Source organism: Panthera pardus, unplaced genomic scaffold (assembly GCF_024362965.1).
Source record: "Panthera pardus isolate Hobbes unplaced genomic scaffold, ASM2436296v1 HiC_scaffold_10, whole genome shotgun sequence".
Classification (NCBI taxonomy): Eukaryota; Metazoa; Chordata; class Mammalia; order Carnivora; family Felidae; genus Panthera; species Panthera pardus.
In genome coordinates, this window is record NW_026526655.1 from 6,684,599 (window position 1) to 6,695,887 (window position 11,289).

Below are 11,289 nucleotides of genomic sequence, written 5' to 3' on the forward strand. Positions count from 1 at the left end.
AACCCCTCTGCGTTTATAAAAGTGCATCCTTTTTTTTTTTTAATTTACCATTTTTTTCAACGGTTATTTTTGAGTGGGAGGGGCAGAGAGAGAGGGAGACACAGAATCCGTAGCAGGCTCCGAGCTGTCAGCACAGAGCCCAACGCGGGGCTCAAACTCACGAACTGTGAGATCACGACCTGAGCAAAGTCAGAAGCTTAACCGACTGAGCCACCCAGGCGCCCGTAACAGTACATTCTTAATACAAACCATATGACCAGGAGTAGTTCCCTGGAGGGGGATTTCTGGATCAGATGGTATGGATATTTTACACTTCTTAAAAGTTAGGGTCCTTTCCGGGTGAGTTACACCAATTGCTGTTCCCACGGGCAGTGTCTATGAGTAGTATTACTTTACTTTGCCCTCAGTTGCAAGTATTCAGTGTTGGTTTGAATGTTTGCTAAACTGATAAATGAGAAATGGTTGTCTTCTCTCATTTGCTTCAGTTCGTTGATTGCTGGTAAGACTGGGTATTTCTCAAGGGCTTGTAATTATAAGCCATTTGCATTTTGCGAGTGTGAATTCATATATTTTGTGTGATTTTATAACGGGGTCATATGAAAAAGTGGTTTGTGAGTGCTTTCTCAGTGACACTGACCCTTGGTCACATCTGTTGTAAGTGGTACATGTCCCTTTGCAGACCAGGCCGTGCACTTGCTTGGACCCCCTCCCTGGTGGCTCCCTGTCCTTGACCAGCTCCCAGAGTCCCACACCCCCCCACCCCCAGCCTCACCACACCTGCACCCTCCCCGTGCCACTGCCCCCAGTTGTTCCCCCATCATGTCACCCCTTCTTTTGGTGAAAGCACCCACACAACAGAAACGTGTCACTTAAAATCCCACATGGTCTCAGCACCCTAAACGCCCAGCAGTTGTGCCCGCTTCTCCCCTCCCCACCTTCCAGCTGGAACCCCATGTCCCGTACCACCCCACACGCCCAGCTCCTCCCATCCTTCTGCGTTTGTCTCCCTGGGACCCTCTTCCCCACGCCAAGCCTTTGCTCGCTTCTCCCTGGCTGCCCCGCAGCAGCTCAGCCTTCGGGCACCTGTTCCATAGCTCTGTCTGGCGACCTCGGCACACTGGCCCGGCCCGGCGTGGGAGCTTCGCCCCGCTCGGGGCCGGATCAGCACCGAAGGAAGTCAGAGTAGGGAAGAGTATTAGAGGGTCTTGGAAAAACCAGGAGAGTGGGAGGGGAGGCTTCGCCCGTCACGCTCCCCCATGGTTACTGCGTTCTCACTTTGCTCGGTCTGACACTCGACTGTTTTCTGGCGCAGGCCCCACGACGTGGTGCTGAGAACACAGATGCGCATCCCCGGCAAGAGGGCATACGCCCCGCACGTGGACTTGGTGTGGGACACCGCCTGCGGCTGGACCGCCGGCTCCTTGAGGCAGCGCATTGCCCACTTCTGCTCTCTTCCCGTGGAGAAAATTGAAATCGCCAAGTACTTCCCCGAAAAGTTCGAGTGGCTTCCAGTCTCCAGCTGGGTAAAGTTGTGGGCCTTTCTCAGAGAGCCTGGGCCTCGCCGGTGTAGTCGCTAGGCCACGTGCGCTTTCCCACAGATAGGGAACTTAGTGAGAACCTGAGATTGACTTTTCTTTATTCAAGATGCTTGATTTCTCTATAGAACCAGCAAATTACCAAGAGGAAGAAGAAGAAAAAGCAAGATAATTTGCAGGGAGCACCTTATTACTTGAAAGATGGAGACACTGTTGGTATCAAGGTAAGTTACTTAACAGCAAATGTACCACTTCAGTAAAACACCAAGATCAAGTGATCTTATAGAGAAGTTGTATCAGTTCTTCAAGGCTCAGATAATCCCGTCTTCTAGAAATTGTTTCAGAGAATGGGAAGCAGAAGAGAGAAAGCCAGGCAGCTCGTTATGAGGTCAGTAGGACCTCATATCAAAACCTTAATCTGGGTTTGACTCACATGAAAAAAACGCTTTTGAAGTTGTGTCGTTCAGTGCGTTGCCGTAGGTGTTCGTAGGTTCCTGTATTAGGGGAAGACCTTTCCTTCCGTTCCTACTTTGCTCCTTTTCTTTTCATCCCGAATGAGCACTGTGATACCAAATCCCTACTGTGTCTGCACCTGTTGAATTAGCTTCACAGCTTCCCACCTCTCATCTGGTGTCCTGTTCCTACATAAGTGACAGAGCCACCTGGCTTGCCTTGGACAAACCTACTTTTCACACTATAATATTTCTAGGTTAAGAATTAGTCATTTCGATCCTTGATTTAAGAATTAACTTCCAGGTATTAAGTTGACTAAGGATTAAATTGCTGACTGATATTTTCACATCAAGGAACCGGTATTCCCTTACCCACCACTTGCATTCAGCATTGTAATAAACAGTGGGACCCTTCCCAAAGAACAGTAAATAAAGAAAAAATTGCGGGAGAAATAAAGGAAATTCTAAAAGGAAAGCATGAAACCGTTACATGCAGTTCTACAAAGGAGATTCAAGAGACTGTACAGATAAACCCTCAGATCAGGAGAGTTCAAAAGACTGCAAGGTCGGTATACATAAAACTACAAGGTACCCGGGAATGCATCCAGCCGAAAGATTTAGAAGACCTCTCCAGAGATCACAAAAACACTGAGCAGTATTGAAGCTTCAGTTAGGCACACAGCAATATTACACCTCACGGTACAAAGATAGCGGAATGCTTCCCGTGTCTGTGAAGTTAGTGCTGGTCAGTAAGAGACATAAACTCACGTGCAGGAGCACAGGGCAGAGAGCTGAGGTGTTTAAAGACCACGGTCCAGGGGCACCTGTGTGGCTCAGTTGGTTGAGTGTCCAACTTAGATCATGATCTCACGGTTCGTGAGTTTGAGCCCCGCGTCGGGCTTCGTGCTGACAGCAAGGAGCCTGGAGCCTGCTTCAGAGGCTCTGTCTTCCTCTCTCTGTCCCTCCCCCACTCATTCTCTTTCTCTCAAAAATAAACCAACAGTAGATAAGTAAATAAAAGACCACAGTCCGGGTGCTCACCTCACCAGGTACAAAGTGACAAGGGCAGGCAGGAGGGGGGCACTTGAAGCCACATTAAAAACGGATTATTCAGTAACTGGTACTGGGAAAATGGGTTATTCGTACAGGAGAAATTCTCATAAAGAGGGTCCCCAAATTTATTTGAGCTTCAGGCCCCGGAAAATCTGTATCCAGCTCTGCTCACACACCAGATACGTCAATATGAAAACTCAAATGTGAAACGCAGTGATTTCCAACCTTTAGAAGATTTAAGAAATCCTTCTTAACCTAAGTCATAAGGATTTTCTCAACATAAGAAACAAAAAGCACAGACCAAAAGAAAAGGATGGATAAATCTGTACTAAAAGTAAAAATTACAGGGGCACCTGAGGGGCTCGGTCAGTTGAGCGTCTGACTCTTGAGCTGAAATCAAGTCACCATCCCAGGGTCGTGGGGTCGAGCCCCACATTGAGCTCCGCACTGAGCGTGGAGCTTGCTTGAGATTCTCTCTCTCTCTCTCTCTCTCTCTCTCTCTGTAAACAAAGAGTAAAACTTTTAGTTCATCAAAGGAAATGACAGTGAAAAGGCAAGCCACAAAGAGGAACAAGATTGGTCACAAGGATGATGGTCCAGAATGTGAAGGACATGTGTAAGTCAGTTACAGAAAGACAGCCCGACAGGGGAGACCGGGGCGAGGATGAACACCCCCCCCCCCCCTTGGGAGGAGACTGGCCAGGAAACAGGGCCTTTGAGGTGAAGCAGCAGCCGGCACCGCCCGCCTCCGGCAGGGGCGCACGCGGGCTGGCACCGGAGACAAGTCCACGCCGGGCAGGACGATCTTGTGCGCAGCAAACCCCGGCCATTCCTAGACACAACCTGAATCAGCTCACACACGAGTGAGGAGACGTGCGGAGGGCTCACCTCAGCATAGGTCGGAAGAACTTCAGTGATCCTCAGAAAGGGGACAGATAAAACGAAGAAAGGTATTAACGTGGTGATCTAGAACACGGCAATTAAAGTCCATAAATCAGGGCGACGTATGTTAACGCGGACAGACCTCCAGTTACTTAGGGTTGAAAACAAAGTCACAAAGTGGTCATTTACAGGAAATGTAAAGCCTTGTAAAATGCGGAGGGTCCCTGAGGGTCACAGTCCTGGGTAGTAATCGGGGCGGAGGGAGGACGGCAACAACCAGGCTCACCTCCACGGAGCACTGGCCTCTGACGGGCGGGGGGGCCAGCGGCGGAATATGAGTTTTCCTTGGAAAACAAATGTGCAAATGTGGTCAAAGGTCAGTGGTGTTAACAGCGGTCACTGAGCAGCTTTTTCATCTACGCGGCACCGTCCACGTGCATACGTTCACCTCCGTTTTTCCCCGTGACCGTGGTAGGAGTAGGGGTCTCGGGACGCACGCCTGCGGTCTTGCAGGTACCGCTCTGAGGACGTGGACATCGGCCCGTTTCCTCTGTATTTCCTCTTACTTTGCAGTCAGCTTTTCTGTTTTTAAAAAGCACATCATACGCCACTTACCCGAATAAAGGTTCCTTGTGCAGCACTTACTGGAACAGAAATCGTATCGTATTTGTTACTTTTTCTCACCTGAGAGCTACTTGTAAAAGCAGCAAAACCCTCCTGCGTGTCCTCAGTATCTTAGCACGTAGCTGCCCCTCCCAAAGGCACACGACGGAGGTGGTCGGTCACACAAGACGGTGGCAGGTGGCGAGCGTCAGAATGGCCACTTTGCGCTTACACATGTTCCTGTGAGCACTGCTCAGGGTCAGAGCCGTGTGCTGTCACCCAAGTGATGTGTCCCCACGTGCTAAGCCGGGACGGGGGGGGGGGGGGGGGGGGTGGCCAGGGCTCACGGCAAATGATGTCCACGTACGAAGCTGATGGCACGTGCCAGGAGTGGAGAGGTCTGGTCCCTCGGGAGAACGTGGGGACAGCATCTGGGGACACCGGAGAGTTAACAGACGCCCACGGTGTCACTGTGGAGGTGTGCAGGTGGCCGCTGTGACAGGATTTCTGAAACAGCTGTGCTGCTGGCCGGGGAGGACCCTGTGCCTATGTCGTCCTCTGTCGGAGCCCCTGTGCCGGCCATCAGTGGGGCTGTGTGCTCGCTCAGAGGCCGGCGCGGCATTTCCACTGCTGGCCGAGCATATTTCCAGCACCAGCATGTCTTACGTTCGTTGTTTAATTTACGTCAATTCAGATATCCTTCTGTTGATGTATTTTTTTGCATACGTCTTAAAAGTAGGCTAAGAAGAGATCCGAAAACACTGTTCCTTCGTTATTTTGAAATGTAGAATCTCCTGGTTGAGGATGATGAAGATTTCGGTACCGTCAGAGATGACCTGGGAAAAGAGACACAGAAGCAGCTCGCTCTGGGAAAACAGAAAAGGTACGGCCAGTTTCTCTCACGCGGGCAGCATCCCCTCGAAGGCCCTGATGGCAGCTCTTCCCACCTGTGCTCTTGATCGAGGCTCAGACAGGGATCCTTCTCCGCTGTCCGTGCTTGTACACGCTCCTTTGGTCACCTCCTGACAGGCTTTCCGGGAACAGGGACACAGCCCGGGCGACATGGGCAACAAGTCACTAGGAGGAAACCCTCCCCCTGCACCCTGGTCTGGTCTCCCGCCTCCTCTCTGCCACTTGCTGGGCCTTTTCCTCCAGACGCCGGCACCCTTGGGTCTCCTGGACAGATGAGCACCACTGTCACAGAGCGGCTCCAGCCTCTGCCTGCCCGCTCACTGCCCTTCATCCAGCACCTCCCTGTTCACGCCAACCCCGCGCCCTCCCTGCTCTCTCCCCACTCTCCCCCCACTCTGCCAATATGGACTCTCTCGTTCCTCTTCATGGCGCTCACCTCTCCCCCCCACCCATAAACCAGGTACACTTACCAGAATCTGCTGGCATGTTCCATCAGTATTGATACTTGAGACTCCATGTGCCTGAACAGGGCTCTCACCCCCGTATCCGTGTCACCCCCATGCAGGCCCTATCAGGGGCACCACGGTCCTCCCGATCTGCTCCCTGCTTCCAGGCTCCTGAAGTCTGAGTCCTCAGTTGGCTTTTCCCTGTTCTGATTGCTTCTTACCCGAGTTACTGCCGCAGCCTTCGACGTAACCCACCTGCCCGAGCCCCTGCTCACCTCCTACTCTTCACCTCCTCCTACCCGTCCCCGCCTTGGGTACCGATGTGTCAGGCATGCTGCCAGGGGCACCCGGCGGGGCCGGAACAAACCACAAGGAAGAGAGGGCCAAGCGGGAGGCAGTGTCACTCTGGCACCACACCCGCAGCAGTCCACGGGGCTGGACGTTTCAGATCCTTGCGTCTGTCGATCTTAACACGTTGATTCAAAAGGTAAAGATCACTCTGCCATGAGACGTTTTCATCTGGCAGATTGGAAAAGGCCCCAAGTTTGACCCGCTGTGTGGACAACATGCAAAAGCCCATTGTCCTGACATAGGGTTGGTGAGGTGGGGGCAGGGGAGGCATAAATTGAGGTCCTCCGACTGAACAGTTTGTAAATACCTGTCCAAATTGCAAACACGCGTCCCTGTGGCCCGTCGTAACTTAACCCCAAGAAGTTGGAACGGGGGTGCCTGGGTGGCTCACTTGGTTAAGCTTCGGCTCAGGTCATGATCTCACGATTCGTGGGTTCAAACCCTGCATCAGGCTCTTTGCTGACAGCTCAGGGCCGGGAGCCTGCTTTGGATTCTGTGTCTTCCTTTCTCTCCACCCCTCCCCCTCTTGCACTCTGTCTCTCTTTCTCTCTCTCAAAAATAAACATCTAAAAAAAATTTTTTTTTTAAAAAGCTGGAATGAATTTCAGAGTCATTCCAAATCCCCCAACCCGGTGAGGCCTGTGGTGTCCACGACCGTGAGTCTATGACAGCCTCTCCTGTCTCCCGCAGCCAAGAAACCCTCCGTGTGCAGAGCAGTGACGTCTTCTCTGGTGTCAAGACGCCGGCCCGGCCCCGAGCACCAGAAGCGTCTCTTTCCATCCACGTCGGGAGTTTCAGATAGTGCGGGCAGCCAGCGACGTCCCCGTGGCCTCCGCACCCCAGCGGTGCCGGTACTGGCGGGTGGTGGGCATGGGCGCGCTGCTCCCCCCACAGCTCCCCGGGTGCTGCCGTGCGCGCACGCGTGTGGTTTTCCGCCTCCTGCGGACGGGATTCCAGACCCTCCGTTTATTACGGGCAGAGGGACGTTCCATCCCCGGCCAGACGAGGCGCGCTTTATCACGTGGCCGAGCTGCACCCCCACCTGGGGGGCTTGCACAGACCTGGCGGTGTCCCACAGCGGCTGGTCCCACGCTGCCCTTGCACCACACCTGACCCCGGCTGCCATCTGTATGAGAAAGTTCACCCGTTCCCCGTCAACTGCAGGCACGTCGCTACCCTCCGACGGGTCCGCCGTCTGAAGCACTCACGTTCTTCTGTCTTCACGGTTCAGACGAGGTTGTCCCCGCGTCAGCAAGGATTCTGACAGCTCAGCTCACGCCGACGGGCCGGCCAGGCTCACGCTGGGACACAAAGGGTGTTTCTGGCCCCCACGCGGCACCTGATCCCCCCCTTTGACCGGAGTTAAAACCGATTCTAAAGCGTTAGCTCTCTTCCCAGGATGAGGACACAGGGTGGCCTCCCGGGCTCGGTGGACGCTGCTGAAGAGAAGGAAGCCTCGGGTGTGGCCACACTGGTGGCAGCTCGGCAGCCCTGAGGTGCCCTCCGCCCCGTGTCGTCCGTGATCAGAGCCTTCTCGCTGCTGCTGCTGCTGCGAACACCAGAGCCTCCGTGTGTCCGGAAGCCCGGCCGCGGCAGACGGGCCTGGCGTGGGCTGATGGTCCCGAGTTTCTTCAAAACAGAAAACCTAAACCAGGATTCTGTTCCTCCTAATTAAGCTTGGCTAATAATCAAAGACCTCAGCGGTATTTGTGACAGACCTACATCTGTCCCCAAGCCGGCTGACCAGGACACTGGGACGGTGCACGCGGATTCCAGATGGGCCGGAGCAGGGTTCCCGAGAAGGTAACGTGCTCTCTTACCTCAGATGAGGCTTTGCGGCAGCTCTCGCCGCGAGGCCGTCGCCTCCCCTCCCTGCCGCCACCGCACTCGGTGGCTGGAGGTGGCGGGAGGACAGGTGCGGGCCAGCGTCCCGGCCGCGGCACGAGCCGCGTGTCCACAGAGCTGGCCGCTTCCGAGCGGCCTGGCCCTGCCCCGCTCCTAGCACGGTCCCAGCCACCGCGGGAGACCTGGGCCTCCGTGCGCGTGTCTGGCGTCGGGCCCCAGGGGCTGGATCTGCCCGAGGGTGTAGACGGGCTCCACGGATGCACCTTGCGCAGCCACCAACGCTAGACGTGAGGGGGGCCGTGGCCGGAAGCCCACCCCTCGGCGTAGAATCTGTTCCGTTCACACGAGTTCCGTGGTCAGTCCCTTCGTGGTAAGGTCATAAAATGGTGACGTAATAACTAAAAAGCTTGGCTGTGGAGAAGCCCGAGCCCTTGCCAGACGGTGCCTTCGTGGGCCCGCGGTGAGCCTGCCTGCCTTCCTTCTGTCCATCCTTCCACATGGGGGTGGAGTGGGGCCCCCGGGGGGGGGGGGGGGCTGTGAGACCTTGTTCAATAAACCATTCTTCACTGTCGTCTCCACGTCTGATGTGCACCTGCTGTTTCCTGCTCCACCCGCTTTTGTTCCCGGACCCACTTCAGAGGCTAAATGTTTATATTTAGAAATGCTGTCTCAGTCCTGCCTCAGAAATTTAAATTCTGGGGACTCCTGAGGCAGACTACCAGAAGAAACTGCAAGTTTCTGGAGAAGGGGCAGTGGTGGTTGCATTACAGAGAACAGTTCCACTAGGACATTTTTCTGGCAAAAGGGGAGGGCAGTGGGGCACCAGAATTTCCCGATGATCAAAAATCATGCCTTCGAAGATGCCAGTTTCTCTCTGGAACAGACTTCATCGCGAAGGACCAGAGGCCACCAACAGCCCCTCACATTCTGTGCTCTGTGACATGCCCATCCGGGGCACGGGTCAGCAAAATAAATTCACCACGGGTGTGTTTACATCCTGGAAATTCGCTCACCTCCCAAGGCAGAGTGTACCCGAGAGGAAGAGCTATTTCTGACTCCATTTCCTCCTGTGCCCCCACTCACCACGGCGGCCCGTGTCACTGGCTGCGCGGCGTAGTGGCCGGGACCCTTCACTTCCGGGTGACCGAACCCAGGCCAGGCTGGTTCGGGCAACGCCAGGAGCCCTCAGACGGGGCCGAGATCAGGCCCACAGAGGGGAACCGCTGGATGGTTCGGGGCTCACGGCGCCCCACCTGATACCCAGGATTCCTCCACCTACGCCCAAACCACACTCGCGTCCCCCAACCCCATCCCGAAGCAGGGCAGCTCGGTTACACGCAGTCCCTGCTCCCGTCCCACATCCGAGGTCTCCAGACTTCTCGCGGTTCGGCAGCTGGTGCCTAAAAGAGCCCTGGAAATCGGGGCGGGAAGCAGTCTACACGGGGGGTGAAGAGGACCACAACCAAGGCTCTCTCCGGAGGCCGCGAATGCATCGGGCAGGACCCGCGCAGCTAGACAGCGACCCGCGAGCTCCCCGTCCTGCCGAGGAGGCAAAGCCTCGCTCGCCCTGCCACGCTCCGACCTCGGGGTCAGCTGTCCCCGTGGGCACACCTGACCTGGACGTCGGAAGGACTCTCCTTTGGGGTGACGCCACTTGGGCACTCTTTCCTGAGTGTGCACGTCCTGGAGGCCTGGCACTGATGACCTTGGGGCCGAGCGACCGCAGGCTTTTGCCGGCCAGCGAGGGACCTGGCGACACGATTTCTGAGAGCGCTCGGAAGGCTCGTGGTCGATCTGCTTCCATCAACAGCGTGAGCGACAGAGCCTCTGACTCCCAGCCAGCTGCTTTTCCTCTGCGAGTTTTGCAAACCTGGTTCGCTTTTGGGATGAAAACCGTGAATGGGCGGTGCCTCAGTTCCTGCCTGATACGGACACACCGTCCAACACCGCAGCCCGGGCTGGTGGGGTCAGAGCGGCCTCCCCTGGTGTGAGCGGGCCCCCATCCAGGCCACGCTCTCGGACCCCGGCTGCAGAGAGGCCTCCACGCCCCCCAAACACCCGCCCCCTGTGCACACCAGTCTGCCCCAAAGCTTTCTTCGTACCACTTCACCCATCCCCGGGGGTCCCCCTTCTCTGGCCTCACACCTGTATAATAGGTGTAACTCGTGTCTATATGCTTTCGCTTTGGCCTTCCAAATACAAAATCTTTATGGGAGGAACGCTACAGGGATTAGGTTCAACATAGAGACAAGACATGCAGTTCTCACTCACATACAACAAGTGTGGCAGGTACAGGGAGGAGGTTGTCCAGGAGCTTCGTGGAGACCACGGAGGTGCGAGGAGTAGGCTTCCAACCTCGTGGCCCCGGCTGGCTGCTAGAGCTCCACCCATCAGGTCCACCCTCCAGGCCAGCAGCAGGAGGAAAAAGACAGGCATCCATGTTTTAAAGGAAACTTTCTGGAAACTTCAGTTAATATTTGTATGTCTTTCACCCAAGCTTGGTCACATCACTAAGGTCAACTGCAGAGGAGGCTGGAGAATGCGGTCACACTTGCAGGGGCGCATTTGGGCACAACGCGTCACCCAGATGGCGCGGGGATTCTGTTAGTGGGGCAGGAGACAGGAAACTGATGTTTATAAGCATCAAGCAGTGGCTTCTACAAATGCCGAGAGAGTCTGAGGTCTAACGTTCAAGATTAGATTACACGACAGAAGGGTTGGGACTTGGGCAAGCGGAGGCCTCGGGCACAAAACTTGAAGGTGCCCAAAAAACTCAGTAATCAAGACACAGCGGTACTTAATAACAACATTTTTAGAAATCAAAATTAATGCAGAAAAATCCATAATGAACAAAATATTAAAGTTTTAAACCAGGATCAATACAAGTTAAAAGTCCTGCCAGCCTAGGTATTATCTTTAGAACAAACTCCGAGTCCTGCAAGCACACGTCCAACCCGCCGTGCCGGCTGCGTCCCCAACGCCTTCCCTTAGCGGGGAGGACGAACTCAGTCGGGGTCAGAAGAAACCACGAGAATCCAAGTTCTCCATTCCATAAAGGATTGTCGGACACAGAAGGGGGGGGGGGGGTGCAAAGTGCTTAGATGTGCCTCAATTTCCTCTCTAGCCCCCCCGGCCCAAAGCTTAATTTCCCCCACGCCACCCTCCGCTATCATGGGGCGTAGACGTGGAGCTGGGAGCCGGCAGCGTGGC

General features: G+C 54.9%; 1 protein-coding gene across 9 annotated transcripts in view; it reads left to right on the forward strand.

The window, feature by feature from the left end:
- Positions 1–9,137, forward strand: part of USP40 (ubiquitin specific peptidase 40) — an 89,004-nt gene extending 79,867 nt beyond the window's left edge. For 4 of the 9 annotated variants that reach the window (XM_053903522.1, XM_053903542.1, XM_053903524.1 and 1 more), the window contains 4 exons: positions 1,313–1,523; positions 1,664–1,759; positions 5,314–5,408; positions 6,925–9,132. In XM_053903522.1, the coding sequence (XP_053759497.1) occupies positions 1,313–1,523; positions 1,664–1,759; positions 5,314–5,408; positions 6,925–7,036 (514 nt within the window). In that variant the 3' untranslated portion in view covers positions 7,037–9,132. Of the gene's footprint in view, positions 1–1,312; positions 1,524–1,663; positions 1,760–5,313; positions 5,409–6,826 lie in introns of all 9 variants that reach the window. The other 5 variants (XM_053903535.1, XM_053903531.1, XM_053903543.1 and 2 more) reach the window with 3 other exon arrangements.
- Positions 9,138–11,289: the final 2,152 nt, after the last annotated feature.